This window comes from Eumetopias jubatus, unplaced genomic scaffold (genome assembly GCF_037043125.1).
Source record: "Eumetopias jubatus isolate StellerSeaLion01/CBP00866 unplaced genomic scaffold, mEumJub1_p1.0 scaffold_2, whole genome shotgun sequence".
NCBI lineage: Eukaryota > Metazoa > Chordata > Mammalia > Carnivora > Otariidae > Eumetopias > Eumetopias jubatus.
Window position 1 is genome coordinate 85,555,224 of NW_028274808.1, and position 24,568 is coordinate 85,579,791.

The 24,568-nt window shown below is 40.3% G+C and overlaps 2 protein-coding genes across 5 annotated transcripts in view; one reads left to right on the forward strand and one right to left on the reverse strand.

Moving 5' to 3' along the window:
• The first annotated feature begins 3,321 nt into the window (after window positions 1-3,321).
• On the forward strand, window positions 3,322-12,038 carry UCP1 (uncoupling protein 1). 2 transcript variants are annotated; one of them, XM_028102302.1, is made up of 6 exons: window positions 3,322-3,447; window positions 4,074-4,272; window positions 7,144-7,344; window positions 7,443-7,544; window positions 8,324-8,504; window positions 11,924-12,038. In XM_028102302.1, exons 1-6 carry the CDS (start codon window positions 3,322-3,324, stop codon window positions 12,036-12,038), a joined length of 924 nt encoding a protein of 307 aa, XP_027958103.1. The 2 variants fall into 2 exon arrangements, with proteins under 2 accessions (XP_027958103.1, XP_087875978.1); XM_088019852.1 differs by having other exon boundaries at window positions 7,150-7,344.
• A 3,845-nt stretch (window positions 12,039-15,883) lies between these two features.
• The window catches only part of ELMOD2 (ELMO domain containing 2), a 30,976-nt gene continuing 22,291 nt past the window's right edge, over window positions 15,884-24,568 (reverse strand). Inside the window, exons 9-10 of one of the 3 annotated variants that reach the window (XM_028102360.2) lie at window positions 19,347-19,463; window positions 15,884-16,527 (exon numbers count right to left, since the gene is read on the reverse strand). In XM_028102360.2, the coding sequence (XP_027958161.1) occupies window positions 16,475-16,527; window positions 19,347-19,463 (170 nt within the window). In that variant the 3' untranslated portion in view covers window positions 15,884-16,474. Of the gene's footprint in view, window positions 19,464-24,568 lie in introns of all 3 variants that reach the window. The other 2 variants (XM_028102362.2, XM_028102361.2) reach the window with 2 other exon arrangements.

Consider the following 24,568-nt stretch of genomic DNA (forward strand, 5'->3'; position numbering starts at 1 on the left):
GTCCCCTTCTTCTACCTGTTCTCACCTTTCTTATCCTAATGGGTCTTTTCCTCATATTTTCTTCCCTTCTAATGGCTTTCGTTTCACCCACTCCTCTGGTTTACCATAACCTGCCTTTGAAACGGGCAAACATGGGCTTCATGGAAGCAAAGCAACTTTCAGTTTACCCTGCTTCTCCTTCAGAAATGTACCATATAGTACGAATCCAAAACTTGTAGTCCAAAGCTAAAAATTCTATACCCACCCACCGCCTCCAATGCCCTCATCAGGAAGGTAGTGTTGGAGGAAAGCGTGAAGAGCCACCCCCAACTTCCCAAAAAAGTAAAGGCAGTGTTCCCACTTAAAACAGCCACCATTTCATTATATCTCACAATTTCATGGGTCAAACATTCGGGTAGTGCTCAGCTGAATGATTCTTCTGTCCCACTGACATGGGCAGAGATGACTCGGTGCTATCTAGTGGGCGGGTGAGTTTATCTGCAGAATCCCAGATAGCTGCATTCTCATGTCTGGCGCCTTGGTGGGGAGGGCTGGAAGCGTCTGCATGGGGCCTCTCCAGTGTGAGAGCCTCGGAGGAGTTGTATTTCTTACGTGGTGGCCCAGGGCTCCAGGTGTTCCAAGTGACTAAGAAGCTGAAAGGACTTTTATGATATAGCCTCGGAAACTACAGAGCATCAGTTCTGTCTTATTCTGTTGGTCAAAGCATTCACAGGCCTGCCCAGATGCAAGGGGAAGGGACATGGACCCTCACCTTTTAATGGGAGGAATTTGTGATTATGCTTTAAAACCACTATAGATGGAACACTGTGAACGATTCAGGTTAGGATTAGGTTGTGGGTTGGGGACTAACCAGTTGATAGCAGCTGTTCTCTAGAGTTAGTCAGGAAAAATGCCCCCACCCCCTTTACATCTACTCACACTATACCCAACATTCTCAATCTCTGCTTAGCCATCAGCCTCAACCTAATGACTCCACCACAGTGCACTCCCTAAGATGACCAATAGTCTTAGAACCAAACCCTACAGGTTTTTCTTCATTTTTGTCCTCTTTTGACATTTCTCCTAAACTTCATGCTAGTCAAGACCCCACCCTTCCTTAAATTATATTCTCAAATACTATGGTTCCATGCCTGGATATACACTATAATTTTACCTTTGACAAGGCCATTCTTCCCAGCCCATAAGTCTGGGTACCCCTACATCTTGGCCCATGACCCTTTTCCTAGTCCTATTGTTCTTAGTCCCGTTTAAAGTGTACCCTCTTAAAAAAATAAATAAAAATAAAGTGTACCCTCTTTCATCACATCTGTATTGCTGACTCCCAAATACCTCCCAGCTCTGATTTCTTGCTCTTTTAGCATGTTATATGTGGTTTCCTATGGTAGCTTTTTACCTATGATAAACACCCTTCTCTTCAAATAATTCCAAGACTCTAAAAGCTGATTTCAACTTTGTGCCCCTAAAATCACCTCTCTTTACCATCTCACGACAATCAGCTGTCACCATCACCGAGCCTACTACCCATGTTCTTAAACTCAGTTATCTCTAAAAAATCTTTGACTCTATATCCAATCATTCATAAGGCTGTACCGTCTACTATATTAAATATGACATTTATGTGAGAGCACTTTACAATCTTTAAAGTACTGTCCATGCGTGAGTTGATAACATGAATCCACATTTGGAGCAGACTTTCAAGGTCATCCCTCAAGCTGGCCTCGTTGGGCTTCTATAGTCTCTTTTACCAACTGCTTACCCTGGCTCTCTCCTTCCCCATCATCCAGTGTCTCAGGCAGGCCAACAGAACACATTCCCATATATTCGCCCTGCTTTCCCCAAATCTCTGCCTTCACACGTGCCACTTACTTGCCTCAATTGCTCTTTATTTCAACAGGTGTTTGCAGAGGAGGAAACCCACTGTCTTCTCTCTGTTTCTCCAGAGCACATCCTACCTTTGGGGTTTTGACTTCCTCGACATCCCTCAAGCATGCCTCCCTTGGAAGTCGCCTAGGAATGGCTTCTTGAACAGTTGCACAGTACACACAACCTGTTCTCACAGAGTATTTGGGGATTATTCTCTAGGGGGTTTGTACCTCATTTTCCCCTGCTCTTGAACCAAGAGAATAAATGAACGCTCACAATAAATCTTTGCACAAGGACAGAAGTAGGAAAAGCTCCTCCTTCCACAACAAACACACTTTGCAATATTTAATGTATCCCTATAGGTAAATTAGCAGCAGATTTCACACCTGGGGATGTCTCTGGACACACATTTTACTCCGAAGGAAGCAAAAAGTGGCAGTAAAGATGACTTACCCAGGGAAGGGAAGCAGCAGAGCTGCACCTTCAGCCAAGGGACCTGCCAATGTCCCTTCCACTGCACTCTCCTAAGAAATTAAAAGGAGCAAGTTATATCTCACTTTATAGAGCACTTTAGTAATTTACTCTTTGCTTTCTAGTATGTCAATGATCTCATCGGACATCCAATTAAAAAAAAAAGTGTTTAAAAGAAACACCTTATTTCTTTTAAAAGTTCTGAGTGTTCTTGGTTTCTGCCCGGGGAATTTTCCAGGTCTGGATTTGGCGGTTGGAAAAAAGAAAGGAGGATGAGAAGTTAATGGGAGAGGAAAGGAAGCTGAGAAGATGCCTGCAAGGTTCCTGGGGAGTCAGAGGAATAAAAGGGGCGCCCCATTCTCGCTTGGAAGAGCTCCAGCTCGGCAGGACCTTTTACCAGGGTCCCCGAGATCGCGCTTGTTTAGGAAGCCACCCCCCCACCCCACCCCCGCCCAGCCCCGCGCTCCCTGCCCCAGCCGAGGGCACGCAGCCAGGCGCGGGGTGGGGGGGGGTGGGGGGGGGTGGGCTGCCGTGGTGCGCCCTCCTGGGACACGCGGGGCGTAGACCGCCAGGTGCGCGGGGAGCCGCTCCCCAGGCGCGCAGCGAGGCCGCGGGTGGGAGGGACCGGGCGCCCCAGGGCACGCCCCCGCCAGCTCCCACGCCCGGCTCCGCCGAGAGCTGGCTAGCCCGGGACCGGCGGGCTATATAAGTCACCCGGCGCGGGCAGGACGCACAGGCGCCGCCAGCCTGCGCGCCCTGGGTCCTCCTGGCACTAGGGCGCGAAGGCGGGAGGCGCGGCCCGGCTCGGCCCCTCTGCTGTGCTCCGCCTGCAGCCACTGCCGGCGCACCGCCTCCCGCGAAGTCAGGGAGCCGGTTTGCTGTCCCGACGGGACAGGAGCGGAAAGGCAGGGAGAAATTCCGCCCTGTGGACGCCCGCCGAGTCCTTCAGTCCTTGCGCCCGCTCGTCGCTCCGCTCTTTGAGCGAAGATGGTGGGGCCGACAGCCTCGGACGTGCCCCCGACGATGCCGGTCAAGATCTTCTCAGCTGGCGTGGCGGCCTGTGTGGCGGATGTGATCACCTTCCCGCTGGACACGGCCAAAGTCCGGCTCCAGGTAGCGAGCGAGATGAGGATGGGGAGGTGTCTCAGGGCAGAGAGGGGACACCTATTCTGTGCGCCCGTTTGATAACGGCTTTGGTTTAACCCACTCCTCAGGTAGGGCGGGTGGCCACCTTAACGGTGTGGGCTTGTCACAGAACTGGATGCATGGGGGTGGGAAACTGGAACTTCTCTGAGATTAACGGAAGAACCACTAGAAGCCACGGAAGATACGTTGACCATGACTACTGCGAAAGCCCCCCAAAGTTAGGGTGCACTAAATGTTCTAAGAGCTAAGTTTACAAGTCAGGTTCTTTCACTTCCTTAATTTGGCAGGGGCACCTTCCCATCTGCTGCTTAGGGGTTCTGGAGGATTTATACAGGGAGGGTGGGAATGCTCAAAATTCGCAAGGTAGCTAATCTCTCTTCATATATATAGCTAGAGAGATACAGAGATACAGAGGAGATGTTGCTGAGAAGGTAAAACGAACTGAAAATAGGAAAACAGTGGGAAAAATCTTGGCTTAAGGTTTCTCCACGGAGAACAGACAGCCTGTTGCCAGTCTTTGTTTTTTCTTCACCAGGTAGGAACTACTTACTCAATTTTTACGTCCCTCTGACCTGCACCTTTCTCATTTCCAGATCCAAGGTGAATGCCAGACCTCTAGAGCCATTAGGTATAAAGGTGTCCTGGGTACAGTCACCACTCTGGCAAAAACTGAAGGGCCAATGAAACTCTATAGTGGGCTGCCTGCTGGTCTCCAGAGACAAATAAGCTTTGCCTCTCTTAGGATCGGCCTCTATGACACCGTCCAGGAGTTCTTCAGCACAGGGAAACAAAGTAAGCAATGAGCATTCCTGGGAGGGGCAGATAGCTGGCCCAGACATGCCCTGGGCCCAGCTCTCTTCAAGCAATGTTACGTGCAAGGTAGTGGTCTTCATAACAAATTGGCAAGCAGACATCCAATATTAGCTTGGTACTCACTGTTCATAGAAAGAAAAGGAAATGTGCAAAATCAATTTTTCAGATGCACATTTATACTTATAAAAATCACCTGGTCAGTCATGGAAGTTTTGGGCCTAATTTGGATATCCATCTGGAGAAGATGGATGGGCTGCAGAAAAATGTTTAACTCAAAGTTCTGCAAACGGTCAAAGAGGATGACCTTCCCCAATAGAGGAGGACCATTCTTTGGTCAATGGTATAGGAGTAGCTGCACTCCCCTGCTAGAACTCCCAAACAAGCTCTCAAGTCCATTTGTAGGAGAATGTAGGGTAGTCAGGCTTCCAGGACTCCAGACACATCCAAATGAGGTGCTGCATGTGGCGGTCTGTTTTTCTTTAAAAAAAAAAAAAGTGACCTTAGGATTACATAACCTTATGGGACAAGTTATAAATGTTAGTTATACAAACATATAATGAGTTTATTCTATACAGTTTCAAAGTAAAGTCTAGATGCTTTGAGATCCATACTGCATTGTCCTATTTGTAGATGTAGCAAGAGAAGAATCACAAAAGACATAAAGCTGTCCGTTCTGGTAGTTTCCTTCACAGTTGACTGTTCTACCCAATTGTTGAGTACTTTAGATACTAAATTAATAGGACATATTTTGGCAGTATTCTATGTTATGCCTATTCCATGCATTTTATTAGCTTTATTGAGCTGCCATGTGCCAGAAACTGTTGGATGTGTAGGTTATAGATATCTGTCTAGGCAAGAGCTATGAGCTGTGAATAGGTCAACAGATGAGTATGTACTGTGACACGTGCTCTGTTAGAAGTAATGGCAGGATGTTGGGCACATGGAAGAGGAATATTTTACCTAGCCTTGGGGGCATGGTCGGGCAAGATTTTCCTGAAGAACTGATGTCTGAATCAAATCTTGAAAGACCAATAGGCGTAGTAAGGTGAAGTGGTGAGGAAAGGCCTTCCAAGTAGAGTGAAGGTCATGTACAAAGGCTCAGAGAGGAGTGGCAAGAACACACAGGGCAGGGAGGGAGGACTAGGAGGGAGAGGTGAAGCCAAGGCAGGAAGGAGCCAGATCACAAAGGACCTTGCAGACCATGCTAAGAAGTTTAGATTTTGTCCTTACAGTGATGGGAAGTCATTGAAAAATGTTAAGCAGGAAAGTGGCCTAAACCATTTATATTTTTGAAAGATCACTTTGGCAGCAGTATCTAGGGGATGTATAGAAAAAGGGCAAGAAGGGGGTACGTTAGAAAGTAAGAAACGATCAGGGTAGGCTACAACAATGGCGGTAGGGAAGGAGAAGAGAGATCGGAAAGATTCAGGAAGTGTAGCTGACCGACCTTGGTAGGCAGCTGGCGTAAGGGAAAGGCTGGGATGGAGGATGGCCTCTGAGGTTCTGGCTAAAGGTACCATTCACAGAGGGGAGGGATATGGAAACTGTCTGAGGGGGAAGGTAAGACATTCATTTGAAGATGTGTCAACAAGTAACATCCAGTCAACACATGAGCTTAGGAGAAATGTCTGGGCTAGACTCCAGGGAGTTACAGGAGGAACCATCAGTTGGGTCAAACAGAGCAGAGAGATCTGGTGTGGAAAGGACAAAACGTGATGCATGTGCCTAACAGCAGGAACCCATGGGTCTCCTTCGCCAAAACATCAAAGGGGAGTAGTGGAGATGGAAGCTGGGTTGTGGAGGCTTGAGGAGCAACTATGAGGAGAGCCATGAGAAGTGAAGACAGAAAATGTTGCCTCTCCCTCAAAGAGCTTGACGGGGAAATGAGAAACAGACTGGAGGACAGGATGAGTGCATCAAAATAAGATTATAAATGTGGGCCCAAAGTGAAGGGAATTGTAATCATACGATATTGCCAATTAAAACATGGTTATCTATTGTACGCTCAGCTCCTGGACAAGCATGAGGAGAAAAGAGGACAATCATATGGTTATGAAAAGAACTTATGTACTTTCTATATGCAGGACAGTATGTTATATGCTATATTGATATTATTTTAACTCACACAATAACTCTATGAAATAGATATTGTTATCTCTATTTTACAGATTGGGAAACAGACAGACTGAGAAAGTCCTTGATGAGTAAATGTTCTTGGTCCATACTTCAGTGATAGAAATGAGCCTGGGGGAGGGAGGCTCCAAGACTATGTATAGTTTATTAAATAATATCTGTCTTGAGAAATCTAAGCTCATTTTTCAAGTTTTCAAAAAAAATCACTTTCTTCACTTCTTTCTATTTTTGTTCCCTTTGTAATCTGTTGTAGCCTAATACCACTCAACATCCCATCTGGGGGCAGTTTGTCCACTTGGGATTTTCCTAAGACCCCTAGGTCCAATAATTAACATTACCATCCATAAGAGGAAGGCTGAGCATCATTGGTGACCGGTACCTGCTCCCAGTTGGAAAAAACTGAAAAAGAGAGCTAGCTATAGGAAAGAACTAAGCACTGTTTAAGTAGGCATTGTGTTTCCTTTGTCCTTGAAAGTCTTTATTTATTTATTTTTTTAATTCTAATCAACTTTGAAGTTTCTAGCCCTAAAGTGATTTAGTACATACTCAGTACATGATCATCACATGCACAAGCATTAGGGAAATAGAAAAGATATAAAGATACAGTAATACTAACCACTAAAATTAAAAAAGACATAGAGTTGCACTCTGGGTCTTGTTTTTTGTTTTTGTTTGTTTTTCATTTTTGCTTGATAAATATCTTTTCTCTCTGGATAGCAACAGCTAGTTTAGGAAGCAAGATCGCAGCTGGTCTGACAACTGGAGGAGTGGCAGTGTTCATCGGGCAACCCACAGAGGTCGTGAAGGTCAGACTTCAAGCACAGAGCCATCTGCATGGTCTCAAACCTCGCTACACTGGGACTTACAATGCTTACAGAATCATAGCGACAACGGAAGGCCTGACAGGCCTTTGGAAAGGTAAATGACTTCAAGGTGAATTTGATAATTATTAAAACACATATATCCGTTAGCACCTTATCATATAATGGAGCTGTTATACATTTTCTTTTTTCTAGGGACTACTCCCAATCTGACAAGAAATGTCATCATCAATTGTACAGAGCTAGTTACATACGACCTAATGAAGGAGGCCCTTGTGAAAAAGAAGCTCCTAGCAGGTAACTTCCTCCTAGCTATGTAACCTGTGAGTCTGCACATTTACAATTTCATCCTGGAGGTTCTCTATCTACATTGTACTGAATCCCTTAATCGTAACAATTAAAAAAATTAAGTAATTTTGAACACTAGATAGAACTTTTAAGCAAACAAAACAAACCAAAACAAAAAACAAACCAAAACCCCAAGACGCTAACTTTTAGAAGTTTTGCTGCAACCAATTTTTTTCTGCAACAAAGAGAAAGTGTAATTATATTCTTACATCAGCGTTGTTCTCACTTAATTATAATATATGGGACTTTGGTTAGCCTCTTATTCTTTATATAGCATAACTCAGGAGGTGAGTCCGTCCCACATTATATCCAAATGAACTGGTTATGTAAGGAGCTCATCAGTGTTTTCATCCAAAAAGTAGTACTGCTGGCTAGGTTCCTAAGATAGTCTAACAGGTTCTAGAGATATTGAAATTCTCCCTGGACAATGACTTTAATTCAATGAAAAAGTATTAGATGCCTGTGTCTCAGGCATTATGCCATACCCTAAGGGCACAGAGCAGACTGACAGGTTATTTTTCTAAATCACATCACTGTGCCATGTACTCTTTGTCATCTTTTTTGGTAAGGGTAAGTAAAACCTTCCTTATTATATTTTATTTATTTATACAAAGACATCCACATTGGTCTCCTGATATCATCAGGTTTCCAAGGATCTGATAGATAACTAAAAACTAGAAGCTTCTTCCAAAAGTCTGTTGCTGACTTGTTTCATTGATCCATTTTAGACGACTTACCCTGCCACTTTGTGTCAGCTCTTATCGCTGGATTTTGCACAACAGTCCTGTCCTCACCAGTGGATGTGGTAAAAACCCGATTTGTTAATTCTCCACCAGGACAGTACACGAGTGTGCCCAACTGTGCCATGACAATGCTCACTAAGGAAGGACCGTTGGCTTTTTTCAAAGGGTAGGATATGGTCTTCTCTGTCTATAGTGCTGTGTTCAGGCCATCTGTGTGCTTTGGGATGCTTTCTTGTCTAAATAGTTGACCAGCCTTAGGGGCGCCTGGGGGGCTCAGTCTTTAAGCGTCTGCCTTCGGCTTGGGTCATGGTCCCGGGGCCCTGGATCAAGCCCCGCATCGGGCTCCCTGCTCTGTGGGAAGCCTGCTTCTCCCTCTCCCACTCCCCCCCGTTTGTGTTCCCTTTCTCACGGTGTTTCTCTCTGTCAAATAAATAATTGACCAGCCTTAGTCTATGCCGTATGCTTAGTGTCTATTTTTCCTTGCCATAACTATCTCCAATTCGCTAATTCCACTGGGCCAGAAAATGGAAAACTGTGATATTAAGATTTTCTCAGCCTTGATCAGAGGCTCACTTAAATTCAGTGACCTTTCCCTTGGTCCCAATCTATTGGGAATGTGGACAGGACTTTGCCTGATCAGGGCTAGAGAACTATAAAGTGGAGGGAAAGCATAATAAAGGGCTAGAAGAAAACAAGAGGTGATTTTCACTATTAAAATAATTTTTTAATTTTAAGTTTTTATTTTAATTCGTTAGTGCTATATTAGTTTCAGGTGTACAATATAGTGAGTCAACACTTCCATACATCACCCAGTGCTCATCACAACAAGTGTACTCCCCAATCCGCATCAACCATTTAACCCATTCCCCTCCCCCCCTCCCCTCTGGTAACCATCAGTTTATTCTCTATAGTTAAGAGTCTGTTTCTTGATTTGTCTCTCTCTCTTATTTCCCTTTGCTTGTTTTTTAAATTCTACATATTAGTCAAATTATACAGTACTTGTCTTCTCTGACTGACTTACTTCATTTAGCATCATACTCTCTAGCTCCATCTGCGTCATTGCAAATGGCAAGATTTCATTCTTTTTTATGGCTAAATAATATTCCTGTGTGTGTGTGTGTGTGTGTGTGTGTGTCTTCATCAGTCAGTGGACACTTGGGCTGCTTCCATATCTTGGCTATTGTAAATAATGCTGCTATAAACATAGGGGTGCATGTATCCTTTTGAATTAGTGTTCTTGTATTCTTTGGGTAAATATCCAGTAGTGTGATTGCTGGAATTTTCACTATTTTAACTTGATGGACTCAGATTTTTTTGACTGTATTAAAGTAAAACTAGAGAAAAATCATTGCCACTGACCTAGAAAAGTCAGGCAGAAAATGATGTGGTTTGGATAAATATTACACTCACCTTGAAACTAGTATTGTGTAGTTTCCCATTTCCCATTTCCCATTAAGCAGTATTACATTGGATACTACCTTCATAAGAAAATACAGTATGAACTAATGTATGTATCCATAAAATTAAACTAGTTATAATATAGTTAAACTAGTGATATAGTAACTATAAATAATATAGTTAAACTAGTGATAATATAGCAACTTCTGTAACCATTTATAATTGTAAGGCAATGCCTGAGACTATAAAATAAGCATAAATGCACCATACACATATACACAGGGTTTTCAATTCACCATAATCAGCACTAATGATACATTAATACAAATGAAATATATTATAAATTTAATTTAGAATGGATATCTCAGTTATTAACCATTAACCATTTAACAATATTTTTATTTTTTTCAAACTTGAAACCTTTTGGGGATATATCCTGCAACAAGGATGAACACTGAAAACGTTATGCTGAATCAAATGGGCCAGACACAGGACAAATATTGTATGATTTCACTTATGTGAGGTATCTAGAGTAGTCAGATTCATAGAGACAGAGGTAGAATGGTGATTACCAGAGGCTGAGGGGAGGTGGGGGCGTAGGGAATTATTGGTTTGATTTTTTTTTAGATTTTATTCATTTATTAGAGAGAGTGCAAGAGCACGAGTGGGGGGTGGGGGGAAGGGCAGACAGAGAGGGGGAAGCCAACTCTCCATGCTGAGCAGGAAGCCTGACACCGGGCTTGATCCCAGAACACCAAGATCATGACCTGAGCCAAAGGCAGATGCTTAACTGACTGAGCCACCCAGGCGCCCAGGAATTATTGTTTAATAGGTACAGTTTCCAGTTAGGGATGACCAAAAGGTTCTGGAGATGGGTAGTGGTGACGGTTGCTCACAACGTGAATGTACTTTATGCTACTGAATTATACACTTAAAATGGTTAAAATGGTAAACTGATGAACATTGTACCACAATTAAAATACACACACACACACACACACACACACACCCAGGAGTCAGGAGAAATGTGTTGAGACCTTAAAAACAGCAACAACAAAAACAAAATAAAACATAACTCCCCCCAAAAAAAACCCAAAAACCTTCGGGGCATGAATTTTATAGGCCAGATCTCTTTTAAAAAATCTATCCAAGGCAGATTTAACTGATGACATCTTTTTCTCCCGAATGTCTCATTGCTGCAAACAGGCATTCAAAATCAATCATTTGGTCTGCACAGTTTGACAGCATAACAAACAAAACAAAAACAAACCATCCAACCCCCCCCCCCCCCAAAAAAATGCCCTTAGCTCCTAGACACTCTTCTAAGGCTGAGAACTGCCAAGATCCGGACAGCACTAATTTCTTCACTTTGGAAAATGGTCCACTTACTCATCGCTTTTTCTTTGCTTTCTCCTCCTCCTCTTTCTTTCCTTTTTTTAAAAGATTTTATTTATTTGAGAGAGAGCAAGCATGAGAGAGGGGAGGTCAGAGGGAGAAGCAGACTCTCCCCTGAGCAGGGAGCCCGATGCAGGACTCGATCCCGGGACTCCAGGATCATGACCTGAGCCGAAGGCAGTCGCCCAACCAACTGAGCCACCCATGGGCCCTCTCTGCCTCCTCTTTCAACAGTTGCCTACCTCCCATTCAGAAAGAGCGAAAGAAAGCAAAAATTTCCCCGCTCCTCAAAAAAGGAGAGTTATTGGGAAATGCCCTTTCAGAAAGGACACGTGCTTTGGTGCGGTGGGAATGAAGGCCGTTTGTGTATTTGGATAGACGTGATCGTCTGGGTTTTTGTTGTTCTGAAGCAGTATTAGACAGCTAGATGAAACATTATCTTGGGCATCGCTGGCAAGGTGAGGAATAGGTACTTTTTTAAGTGCCTAAATTTACGTGACAAGAGAGTGCGATGAGAAGCAGAAGCTGTCTGTGTGATAATAGCTTTAAGAATTCTAACAAACTAGGGATGCCTGAGCGGCTCAGTCTGTCAGGCGTCTGCCTTCGGCTCAGGTCATGATCCCAGGGTGCTGGGATCGAGTCCCGCATCGGGCTCCTTGCTCAGTGGGGAGCCTGCTTCCCCCTCTGCCTGCCACAACCTCTTCTTGTGCGCGTGCTCTCTCTCTCTCTTTCTCTCTGACAATAAAAAAAAAGCTAACAAACTCAAGAGAATGGTGACATGCCCTTTTCTAGATTTGTACCTTCCTTCTTGCGACTCGGATCCTGGAACGTCATTATGTTTGTGTGCTTCGAACAGCTGAAACGAGAACTGATGAAGTCAGGGCAGACTGTGAACTGTGCCACATAATCATCTTCAGGAAAAGGTGGTGACATACCAGTGGGAATCTTTGCTGACCGGGTAACTCAAAAACGAAAACAATACATCTATTTCCTTTATTTCACCCTAAGCAGATAAAGGAATTCTGATAGAGAGTTTTGGACTTTTTAAAGAAAAGTTAATATTTATTTATTGTGACTTTTATTCTCCATGTTTTTGGAAGGGGAAAGCAAAATGCTCAGTATGAACCCTGGTGCATGCAATGTGCAAATAAGTGACTGCATTTGATTGGCTGTTTTGAGAGGGAGGGAGTCTTACGACTGAACATGAAGAAATTTAACATGTTTTAATTATAACTCAAGTTGACAGGAGAGGAAAACTGAGTGGTGCATTTTATGTTTATAAATACTTAAACATGAACAGTTATCAAGGAAAATGCTGCTATTTCCCTTTAATGTATTAACCCAGTTGTCAGTTAATATATCCAATAAAGTACTGCTAATACCTTTGAAAGTTTGCCATTTTGGATCTATCTCTGAGTGTAAAACTTGCAGTTCACCTAGATTACAAAACTGCCCAATAGCAAGTGAAGGTCTTTAGAAATCAATAGGCATAAACATACTTTAAATGTAATTGGTACAGATTTTTAATTTTGGGAGTCTATATTTTATGGCACTTGTAACAACTTCTAAGACACTATAATCATTTGGGCATATTGTTATTAGAATTGTGATATCTATTCCAGAATCCCAGAATTTTTGAGCCAGAAGGTAACCTTCGGTTAGAAGAACAGTCTGAGATTCTTAGGGAGATAGAAACCGATCCTCATGGCATCTTTCCAGCCAAGCTAAATTCATCATTAACACCTGCAGTAACCTTTTTCTCGTGTTACAAACCGAGTGCAGAAGAAATAGGGAAAGAATAAACAAGAGATTAAAAAAAGAGGTATAAGACAAAGCCCAGGCTTGTTTTAAGCCAAAAACAAAGAATGGCGGAAGGGCCAGGAATCCCACAGGCTATCAGGCAGCATTCTGTTTCCATCAGCTCCACATTCTATCTACTGTTGTGTTTTTTCCCCCTTGACTTTATGAGGTTCCCCTGGTGCTTATTTCCCCTGCTGTTACCTGTAAAATGGTCTTGTAGCAGATGTCTGCAATATCCTTCATCTATCACTTTGAGCTCACCACTCTGGCGCATGCGGGCCTGACTTCCTGTTGTCACGTCAGCATCTCTACAGGGTCTTCCGGCCGTCAGAGCCATCTTTGTGCGTCTGCGCATGGCACGATAGACAAACAGGGAAAACAACACACCCCTGGGAGAGCGGCCCTTGCCCAATAACTGATGGGAGTTTTTATATAAATACTTTAGTCCCCTGACCCTCACCCAGGGACTCAAAATCCTGCTACACAGTATAATTTTGTTTAATACAAAACCCTTTATGGGATGACTTCAATTCCCTCACTCCCTTACCAGTGTTTCCTGGAATCACCTCCCAAATGAATGACAAATCCTTATCTTAAGGTCTGATTCTGGGGGAATCCAAACTACAACAAACCACAACCTTAGAGTAGCATGTTTCTGTCAAGAATACGGAAGAAAACATAGAAGTTCGTTTCTTTGCTGTCAGGCAGTAGGCAGTAGTGACAAGATGCTCCCCCTTGATCAAACCTTACAGTCAGGCTTCTCTGAGCTGCCTTTTTCTACTAAATCCTTCTTAGGCATGTCTACAAGGGCACAATTTAACAAGAATCGGGCTAAATAGGTTTAGCCAGAATCCCTCACCCTTGATAAATGATCAAAAATTCCTCCTCTACCCTTGATATTGGATCAATTCTCTTGGATTTTCTATGTACACATTTATATCATTTATGAATAATAACTTTTCTTTCTTTCCATCCACTTGTTGTATTGTACTAGGTAGGACTCTAGCACAATTTTGAATAGATGTGACAATTTGGATTATTCATCAAATGTTCACTCCTTAGCCCTTTCTAATAGAGTACATTTCCCTGTTCCATTGAAGTTGGACTTGACCATGTGACTTGCTATACGACCCAGGGAATGTGAGTGAGCAAAGGCTTGAAATCCCTGTGAGCCATTGGGCTTGTTCTTGTGTTTCTGCTGCACCATTAAAGAGCATGCCTCAGGTAGCCCATTGGTCCCAGATGAGTAATCACATGGAGCTGACAGGAACCGAACCCATGACCTGTATGTAAGGCCAGCTGAATCCAGTGGAGATTAGCAAAGCTGCCTGGTTAGCCTACCCACGTGTGAGGAGGGAATGCCTTTTTTTGTATGCCACTAAGATTTTTGCGTGATTGGTTGTTATACGTTGTTACTGTGGCAAAAACGGACGGATACATGTGGTGACATCCTTTCTTAATTCTCATCCCGATGTTCTACCATTAAATATATTTGCTATTGTTTTATAGATACATTTTGTAAAATTAAGGTAACCCCTTTCTATTTCTCATTTGCTAAGTTTTTAACATGAATGGATGTTGAATTTTTATCAAATGCTTTTTCGGCAACTTTTAAGATTATGTGATTTTCAAATGCTAATGTGGTAAATTTCATTATTATTATTCTGGGAATTAACCCAACTGAGTTATAACTGATCACACATTAAAACAGCATATCTATATGTAGTTCATTATTGATTTAATATATTTATTTCTGGATTTCAGTATGCTTCTATTTAGCATTACAGAATCTAAAATGACACTAGCATATAATTATTCTTTTTCATTCTGTTTTGGTTGGACTTGAGTCATCAAAATTATGAGTTTCATGAATTACATGGTGTCCACCTTTTATGTAGAAGAGATTGTGAAAACTGTCATTATTTTATTCTTAAATGTGTTAACTCATCAGTGCAAGCCACACAGAACTGTAGGTTTTTTAATGGAAAGATTTTAAATTGCTGAATCCACATAACAATGCTAGGACTTTTTGCTTCCCTATTTCTTCTTGTACAGTTTTGTTTCGGTAAGCATATTTTTCTAGAAATGTTTATATTTCATCTAAATTTTCAAATTTTTGAGGTTATCCTTAATATATTTTCTTTTCAGTGTTTGCAGGATCTGTAGTGATGTTTCATATTTAATTCTTGATATCATTGTTTGCTTTCTTCCTTATTCTTAATTTATCTCACCAAGGTTTATCAGTATTACTAGTCTTTTCAAGCAACAGCTTTTTACTTTTGTTGATTCTATGGTATGCATTTCTATTCCGTGTATCTGGGCTCTTGCCTTTAGTATTTCCTTCTTTATTTTCTTTAGGTTTATTTTGTTCTTTGCCAAACTCCCTGAGATGATTGCTTTGTCTTAGTTTTCAGCCATTCTTTTTTCAATACATTCATTTAAAGCTATAATTAGTACTAACTTTAACAAGTACTGTTTTTGCTGTATCCAACCAGTGACATATGTAGTATTTTTGTTTAGTTCAAAATAAGATACATACAAACACACACACAGGAATGCTCTGCAGCTGTACGTAAATCGAATAAGGAAGCTATGCATTAATATAAAAATGTGTCTAAGATTCATTGCAAAGTTAAGTAAAACATACTGCAGTGTAGTATGAATTATTCCTATCCTTTGTAAGAATGGGGGGTGGGAGTGGCAGCTTCTTTTCTGGTCTCATAACCAACTGCTATTACCCAATAACATCTTAAATAGGTAATTAGTGGATGAGTTAAAGTCATAAAAATAAAAATTTTCTGTGTATTTTGATTCATCTATAGGAACATGAATAAAGGATTAAATAAGAAAGACACTATTTCATGAATATAAATGACTTAAATAAGGGATGGGGAGGAAGGGAAGAGACGGAAGGATTAGGAGAAAGGCTTACATAACAATTTTGACACATTTTTTATTTGCTCACAACATTCCGAACAAAATGACATCACATTTCAACTATTGCTTTTACATAAGAAGTTAATTGTTTTATCCAAAGTAGACAAAAATCTATTTCTTTAAGTTGCCAACCAGCACTTTTTCCCCCAGGGAAAGCCACTGCTCATTTTTTGAATACATTAACAGAAACACAGAATTGCCCTATAATTAGAAAAAAAAAAGAAAAAAGAATTGTCCTATAATAGTTGGGTCTTAGCTGAACTACATTTAAATTTTTTCTTGTCAAAAGCTGAAGCCAGAAAAAAACAAAACAAAACGAAACAAGCTCACTCATGATTTCGCTCAGATGTTTAATAAGTCCATCAATCTTCATTAACAATCTGCTTGTGTGGAGAGGTTCATAAATGTGAAAATGGAAAGTAAGCCTCCCCAGACTTGTTCGTAGAGAAGCTGGGTGGACCATTTATCCTGAGAAAATAGCTGCTGGCCCCCAATCATTAATTCAAGGAGGATAATAAACATTATTGCCCTCCAAGCCAAACCTCTTCTCTTCCGTGCCATGATAGTGTGTAATCTTTCCTGCTCTGGTAACGAGCATTCCACTTTTCACTCATATAATGCTGCTCCTTTGAGCAAATCTTTGACCAAGTTCAATTTCACTGAATGCAAAGGGGAGAAACAGTACATAAACAATTATTAATACTGGAATAAAAACGAAGACTACGTATATTTTTCACATAGAGAAACATACAAATCCAAATAGTTGTTAAAATAGAAAAAAAACAGGATGGGCATTTTCAAGAAAAAGATCTTGTTTTCTGAACTGGTGCCAGTAAGACACTGATTTTATATCTAACTCTACCACCATATATATATACAAAGAGAGGCTGGTCTAGGTTCACTGATACACTGATATCCCCTGATTTCTCCTATTTCCTTAAAGATTGTCTTTCAGAACGTATTTGAACTACAACCAGTGTAATTCTATGTTTACACTATTCTTGTCACTGGCACACTCTCTTCGATCTGGCACACACAAAAATTCATTTCAACATCGATTCACTTTTCTGATGCTAAAGCAAACATAATTTTCCTGCTACTTCAATTCTATCACTACTTTGGTATTTCATTCATTATTATAGAAACAGTAAGATTCTAAATATGGATTTTAAGACTACATAAAATTCTAACATACATAGGTTGAAAGCAAGGAAAAGTAGGAAGGTAGACACAATTATGTTTTTCTTTTCATGTATGTCACTATGTTACATTCTAATTTACAAGCGGGGACACTTAGCTTGGCTTCCAGACTATCAGACAGTTAGATTTTATTGGTAGCTTTTAGACCACCTCACTACAGAATTTCTGAAATGGTTACTGATTATTTTAAGCAAAAACAGGACAATATCTATATTGTATAAACAGAGTTCATTTAAAGACCATATTATTGACCAAACTTTCTAATGACATTCTTAAAACATTAAAGTTTTTTTCCTCCCTAGAAGGGGAAAACTTACTTAAAAAGTTTCCCCTTTCATAATTGGATCATTCTTTATTAAGTATATTGACAAAGGTTTAAATCAGTTCAAGACCTCAGCTGTTGAAAGATTAAAATATAAAGGTAAGTATTTTGAGCATGGAAATTAAACAGAATTGCTTTCCATGTAAGAGTAAACATTCAATATATAAAATGAACTTTAATGGTTAGCACCTGATCCTTACCAGGATTTTGCTACATCTCCTAGAACTCTAGAGCTGGATAATAAAACATTGAAAACATTAAAAAAAATTAAAAAAAGAAAAAAGATAATCCCAAGGTTGCAAAGTCTCCTACAGGAAACCAAAACCAATTTTTAAAAATTCCTGTGATACTGAGATGCCAAACCACCATGATTTTAATAAAATGAACCCAATTTTTTAAAGTTTTATCCTGTTGAGAAAATAATAGTTTTAATGCTGCGTTCTCAATGTACGTGCTACACAACACTGCATCTGTTATTTTCCACTTGGATATTTTTTATCACTCTTCTCTTTGGCAAGTTTGCAGAGAGAGGTGTGTCAATAGACATGAACAAATACTGCAAGTCTCAGGTCTTGCTATACCACAGGAGTCAATCCTTAAACATTTGATATATACCATGTGAAAAGATGCGCTAACTCTCATCATGTTTAAATTATGTCTCTCACAGGCTGGTTTCTGTACCATTTAAGAAGAACTTAGTAATTAGACATATCTTTAAACTCTTTTAGTTTTGCTAGGAGTACAAATTTCTAAAACACATAAGGAAGAAATTATTCCCATTAGAATCTCATCACTCTATAATCCTTGACAGCACTTGACGCCCTCCTGAGATTTGAGGAGAATAAAGCTATACGCAATGCACAGTCATCATCCTCAGGCTACTTTAGAATCCCACAGACCATTAACTCAAAGAATACCCATAAAGTCCATACACCATTCTCTAGAAACATTCTTGGGGCAAAGCAAAAAGAAGCAACAGTTAACAGTAAGTAAAATAAACCAACGTTTTAACGGGTATTTTTAAAAAGCTTTAGGTTTTCCTTTTGTTTCAGTTCAAAGACAGCTTTATGGAAATAGCCACTGTCCTTTGAATACAGTCAAGATTTTCTTAGCAAATACATCTCTTTTCATAAACGCTCACTGGCAGAGAAGCCTCATAAAAGGCCTTCACACCGAGCACTAACCACATTTCCTTCCTACCACGGACTGAAAAGCAAATACTGAAGATGAAAAAATGCCTTTAAGCTTTAAAATACCACTGTGATATATCCAAGTGTGGTATTTAAAAACAAAAAAGCTAGTCACCAATACTGTCATTCTCTCATTAGCTATTACGCTAAATAATCAGAGAAACCAAAAAGGAAGAGGCCACGATTGGTTATCCTGTCTGACGAGTCTATGCTTTTTGCTACGAATGAAGCAACATCAGGAATGTGACTGAGATGCAAAGAAAGCCATGAAGAACTACTCTTCCTGTTAATTAACCCAGGGCTAAAATAAAGCGAAGGAAATAAAAATCATTTCCAAACTGAAGCACAAAAAATCTGAAAGGAGCTCTGAAAAGAGACTGACTTGATAGTTACAACACATAAAAATGAAAACTGATTTTTACACATTTTAATCAACCAATTTAATACAAATACCTGATTTATACTTTTACACCAAATGGGCTAAGTCCCAAGTTCCAAACTATAGTTCGCAGGCCTCTACAGAAAGGATCTTTGGAAGGATAAGGTACCTTTGGAGAACAGTGTATAAATGACTGTAAACATACACTGATTGTCCACTAGCTTTCTTAAATAGAATTTCTGAAATATTTTTGTAGGAAATTATATATAACGAGTGTAATTGATCAGATTTCTATTACAACATATAAATTCTGTTGTGTGTGCAAAATGTGGTAGAAATAGAAGATACTACGGATGATTCATATTTTTAAAGTAAGTGATACATTACAATCCAGTAAGAGTCCTTTAATCTTTTCATGAAACTTCTCTCTATACATGTTGAAATACATAATGCTTTCTGGCTTTTCTTCAAACCAAAACTTGTCAAATTCATAGACAAGGTAACCTGCAGTTAAAGAAAAATAAAACATAAATATAGTGCTCAGTAGGGAAATCACAACCAAAGCATCTCATTTTAAAGTGCAGAATCATCCTTTAAATTCCACATTAAGATACAATAATCAGACCCTACAACCCAGCAATTGCACTACTAAGTAGTTAACCAAATGATACAAAAATAGTGATCTGAAGGGGCACCTGCACCCCAATGTTTATGGGTAATATCCACAATAACCAAACTATGGAAAGAGTCCAGATGTCCATCGACAGATGAATGGATAAAGAAGATGTGTTATATATACACAGTGGACTATTACTTGCCCATCAAAAAAAAAAATGAAATCTTGCCATTTGCAACAACACGGATGGAACTAGAAGGTATTATGCTAAGCGAAATAAGTCAGTCAGAGAAAGACAAATACCGTATGATTTCACTCAAATGTGGAATCTAAGAAACAAAACAGATGAACAAAAGAGAAGGGAAGGAAAAATAAAGTAAATTGAAAACAGAGATGGGGGTAAACCATAAGAGACTCTTAACTATGAGAAACAAACTGAAGGTTGCTGGAGGGGATGGGGGTCGGGGGACTGGATAATTGAGTGATGGGGTTTATTAAGGAGGGCACTTGATGTAATGAGCACTGGGTATTAGATGCAACTGATGAGTCACTAAATTCTACCCCTGAAACCAATTTTACACTATATGTTAACTAAACTGAATTTCAATAAAAAAATTTTTTGAAAGATACAGTAATCAGAAATTATATTAAACTACTAGAAACATGGAAAACCTTAAAAGAAATATTTTTGTATGTTCAAAATAAGCAGGAATTTCAATAAAATATTTAGTATATTTACTGTTTGTCTCAAATATCAATAAAATCCCTCAAATGGAAAGAGACACAGCACTGTCAAAAGATACCTTGGGAATAGGAAAAAAAGTTATCCTCAGAGACCCCTGAAACACAAATATGAAAGTAATGAGAAAAGATTTGACAAGGATAAAATACATGAAAGCTGTTTGCTACTTGATTTATAAATCTAAAAATTATTTCTGCTTTCCTCAATGAACTATCAGCACCTTCTCTTTTTAAAAAGAATATATGAGGGGTGCCTGGGTGGCTTAGTTAGTTAAGAGTCTCACTTTTAATTTTCGCTCAGGTCATGATCTCAGGGTTGTGAGACAAGCCCCACATCGGGCTCTGTGCTCAGCATGGAGTCTGCTGGCCCCTCTCCCTCTGCTCCTCCACAGCCTCCCCCCGGCGTTGGCTCATGCTCTCTCTCTCTCTCAAATAAATAAAATGTTAAAAAAAAAAATGAACTCTAAATAGTAGGCTTATCATTTTTGTTTTTTAACATCCTCATGATAGTAGCCAAATTAATCCTCAAAATGTTAACAGTACTTAATAAAAAATATGTATATAGATATATTTACAACCAAAAAACGTGAATTTAAAACCACTCCTACACTGTATTTGGATTCAACCAAATATATTTATTTAATTATTTAACAAATGCTATTATAGTGCTCACCATGTGCTCATGTGCATATTTACTCTCACAGCAATCCTATGATGCAGTACTACCTTATACCCATTTTACCGAAGAGGAAACGGAGTGTGCAGAGAGCTTTTACTTTTTTTTTCACGTAATCTCTGTGTTCAGCGTGGGACTGGAACTCATGACCCTGAGATCAAGAGTTGCATGCTCTAAGCTAGCCAGGTGCCCACAGAGCTTAAAAAACTTGCTCAAATCACATAGTTTTCAAGTGGTCTCTATTATGTAATAAATTAGACTTTGTTTCCACCAGAATCTCATTTCCTCTCCTGAAAGAATTTTTAAGAAGAAATAGAAGTGACTTAAGATTTTTTTTTTTTAGATTTTTTAATTTTATTTATTTACTTGACAGAGAGAGGGAGAGAGAGAGAGAGCACACAAGCAGGGGGAACAGCAGAGGGAGAGAGAGAAGCAGACTCTCCACTGAGCAGGGAGCCCGATGCGGGGCTCAACCCCAGGACCCTGAGATCACGACCTGAGCCAAAGGCAGATGCTTAACTGACTAAGCCACCCAGGCGCCCTTAAGATTTTTTTTTTATTTGACAGAGAGAGAGAGAGCACAAGAGAGCACAAGCAGGGGGAGCAGCAGAGGGAGAGGGAGAAGCAGGCTCCCCACTGAGCAGGGAGCCCTATATGGGATTTGATCCCAGGACCCGGGGATCATGACCTGAGCCAAAGGCAGACGCTTAACCGACTGCCACCCAAGCGCCCCAGAAGTGACTTATTTCAGATAAATGGAGCAGGGGAAGATAGTGACTACATAAAGTGTGGCTAGACTATCATAATCACTTAATATGAAAAAAAGTAAAGTAAATTCTATTTTAGAACATTAGTCATAAATAAAGTAAACATTAACAGTTAAGAACCATGACATTTCGGGGTGCCTGGGTGGTTCATTCAGTCAAGCGTCTGCCTTCGGCTCACGTCATGATCCCAGGGTCCTGGGATCGAGCCCCGCATCAGGCTCCCTGCTCAGTGGGGAGCCTGCCTCTCCCTCTCCCTCTCCCTCTGCTGTGCTCTCTCTCTATCAAATAAATAAATAAAATCTTGCAAAAAAAAAAAACACATGACATTTCAACACTGAAATATCACTTCATAAGAAGGCCAATTTAAGAACGATCTCAGATTAATCTCTTGATATGATAAAACAGACATTTGTTAACCAGGATATGTGGGAAAAGTGAAGAATAAGCCCTTGCCGGGCAGAGGGATACCACTTGCTTCTCATTCCCAAAAGACAAACTGAGAATGGTAATCTTGTAAATATTTTTAAGTAGTACTTTTAATCTTTATTTCATTCAAAATTTAGCTTGTGTATACACTGGAACAATAGTACATCTATAGAAATTACACATTCATGTATAAATTGAATCTGTGCTCTCCCCCACCCCAAATCCCATCACATTGATAGGGATGTACAATAAAAAAATTTAGAGATTAATAATCTGGGTAGTATGAAAAATAAGACATCTATCTAAACTTTATTGTATTTTTGTTTTAGTATTTTTAGCTATTATGTTTTAGCTATTTACCATTCATATAAGTCCTTTAGATCGCCTTTTTTTTTTTTTTTTTAAGTGGGTTCCACACTGGGCATGGAGCCCAATGCAGGGCTTGAACTCATGACCATGAGATCAAGACCAGAGCTTAATCAATGGAGCCACCCAGGCATCCCAAAACTGCTTTTCATTACCACCTATGCAAATGATTATTTAGGTCTGGAACAAACTGCTCAAGTAAAAAGTACTAAAATTTCTTGCTTCAGAGTTGGGTTGTTGGTCTATAATGTAAATTGGTCTCAGAGAAAGACCTGCCTAAAGTCCTGCGACTATAATGGCTAAGTTGATGAGACATCAAGAAACTCCAGGAGATGACATCAAAATTATAGGAAGCTGGCAGGGCCTTACATGGCATAAACTATGAAATCTTTGCAGGGAAGGATGGAAAAGAGTTTTTCCACAAAGCACATCTGTTTTCCTTTTGACTCTTGGAGTTCTAAAACACTAGTATTGACAGAAATTCCATTAAAAAAATATTTTTTAAGATTTATTTATTTATTTGACAGAGAGAGACACAGTGAGAGAGGGAACACAAACGGGGAGTGGGAGAGAGAGAAGCAGGCTCCCCACCGAGCGGGGAACCCGACGCAGGGCTCGATTCCAGGCCCCTGGGATCATGACCTGAGCTAAAGGCAGAGGCTTAACTGACTGAGCCACCTAGGCGCCCCTCCATACAAAATTTCTAACTTTAAAATTCCCTGTGTGCTTTTATTGTCCCTAACCAAAGCCACAGGGGCACCTGATGTTTTCCAGTAGGGGTTAAAAATAAGGGAACCAGGGGCGCCTGGGTGGTTCAGTCGGTTAAGCATCTGCCTTTGGTTCAGGTCATAGTCCCAGGGTCCTGGGATCGACCGAGTCCCTCATCGGTCTCCCTGCTCAGTGGGGAACCTGCTTCTCCTTCTCCCTCTGCTGCTCCCCATGCTTGTGCTCTCTCTCGCTTGCTCTCTCTCCCTCTCAAGTAAATAAGTAAAATCTTAAAAAAAAAAATAAATAAGGGAACCATAGGAATAGGGATTAACTGTAAACTGGCGTGAGGGATCTTGTGGGGTAATAAAAATGTTCTAAAATTGGATTATGCTGTTGGTTGTATAACAGCAAATTTACCAAAACTCAGTGAATTGTATACTTAAAATGGGTGAATGTTATGTTATATAAATTATTCCTCAATAAAGTTACTATTGAGCCATAAATTTTTTTGTTATACAAACGAGTTATTTTTTTTGGAATCACCAAACCAATCAGGATGACACTGGATATCTGCTTATATTTAAATGTACAAGAGGGTGACAAAGGAGCTAAGAAACTGAATTAGCACTCACCATTTCCAGCCTTGTCTATAGAGAACAGCAACACCAACAAAAAAGCAGTAGGAAAAAAGGGGGAAATGGGGAGATGGAGACAGATCACAGGGCAATCAAAAATGTGAAAGCTCCTCTCTTTATAGTTTTTTGTTCTATACAAAAACTATGACCTTGGAACCGATTTTTGCAAACTGGGCCCAGTCCCCCAATAAATAAGGTATGTATGTTCAAAAGATAAAGTTTCAAATCATTTTCTAGTTAGAATATGCTCCTTCTAAGAAAAACAGACCTTAATTAAGACATAAAACTTTACTGGTAAAGGGTTTGACCAATTTTTGGGAAGAAACTTCAGTGTATAAGATTGAGAGGGTGAGGGTGTGAGGGTGTGAGGGTGTGAGGGTGTGAGGTGTGTGTGTGTGTGTGTGTGTGTGTGTGTGTGTGTGTGTGTGTGTGTGTGTGTTGCTTTAAATATTTCAAGAAATTTGGGCGCCTGGGTGGCTGAGATGGTTAAGCGTCTGCCTTCGACTCAGATCATGATCCCAGGGTCCGCTCCTTGGGAGCCTGCTTCTCCCTCTGCCTCTCTCTCTCTCTGTCTCTTATGAATAAATAAAATCTTTAAAAATAAATAAATAAATAAATTTCAAGAAATTTGAAAAGCATAAGCTTCATTTGCAGGAAGATTTACAGCTCTTATG

What these genes read in the sequence shown, in the direction of transcription:
- UCP1 (XM_028102302.1), top strand. Translation starts at nt 3,322, where the DNA reads ATGGTGGGGCCGACAGCCTCGGACGTGCCCCCGACGATGCCGGTCAAG. An exon ending in CTTCAGCACAGGGAAACAAA is followed by an intron (nt 4,273 to 7,143) that starts GTAAGCAATGAG and finishes CTCTCTGGATAG; the next exon opens with CAACAGCTAGTTTAGGAAGC. An exon ending in CCGTTGGCTTTTTTCAAAGG is followed by an intron (nt 8,505 to 11,923) that starts GTAGGATATGGT and finishes GCCCTTTTCTAG; the next exon opens with ATTTGTACCTTCCTTCTTGC.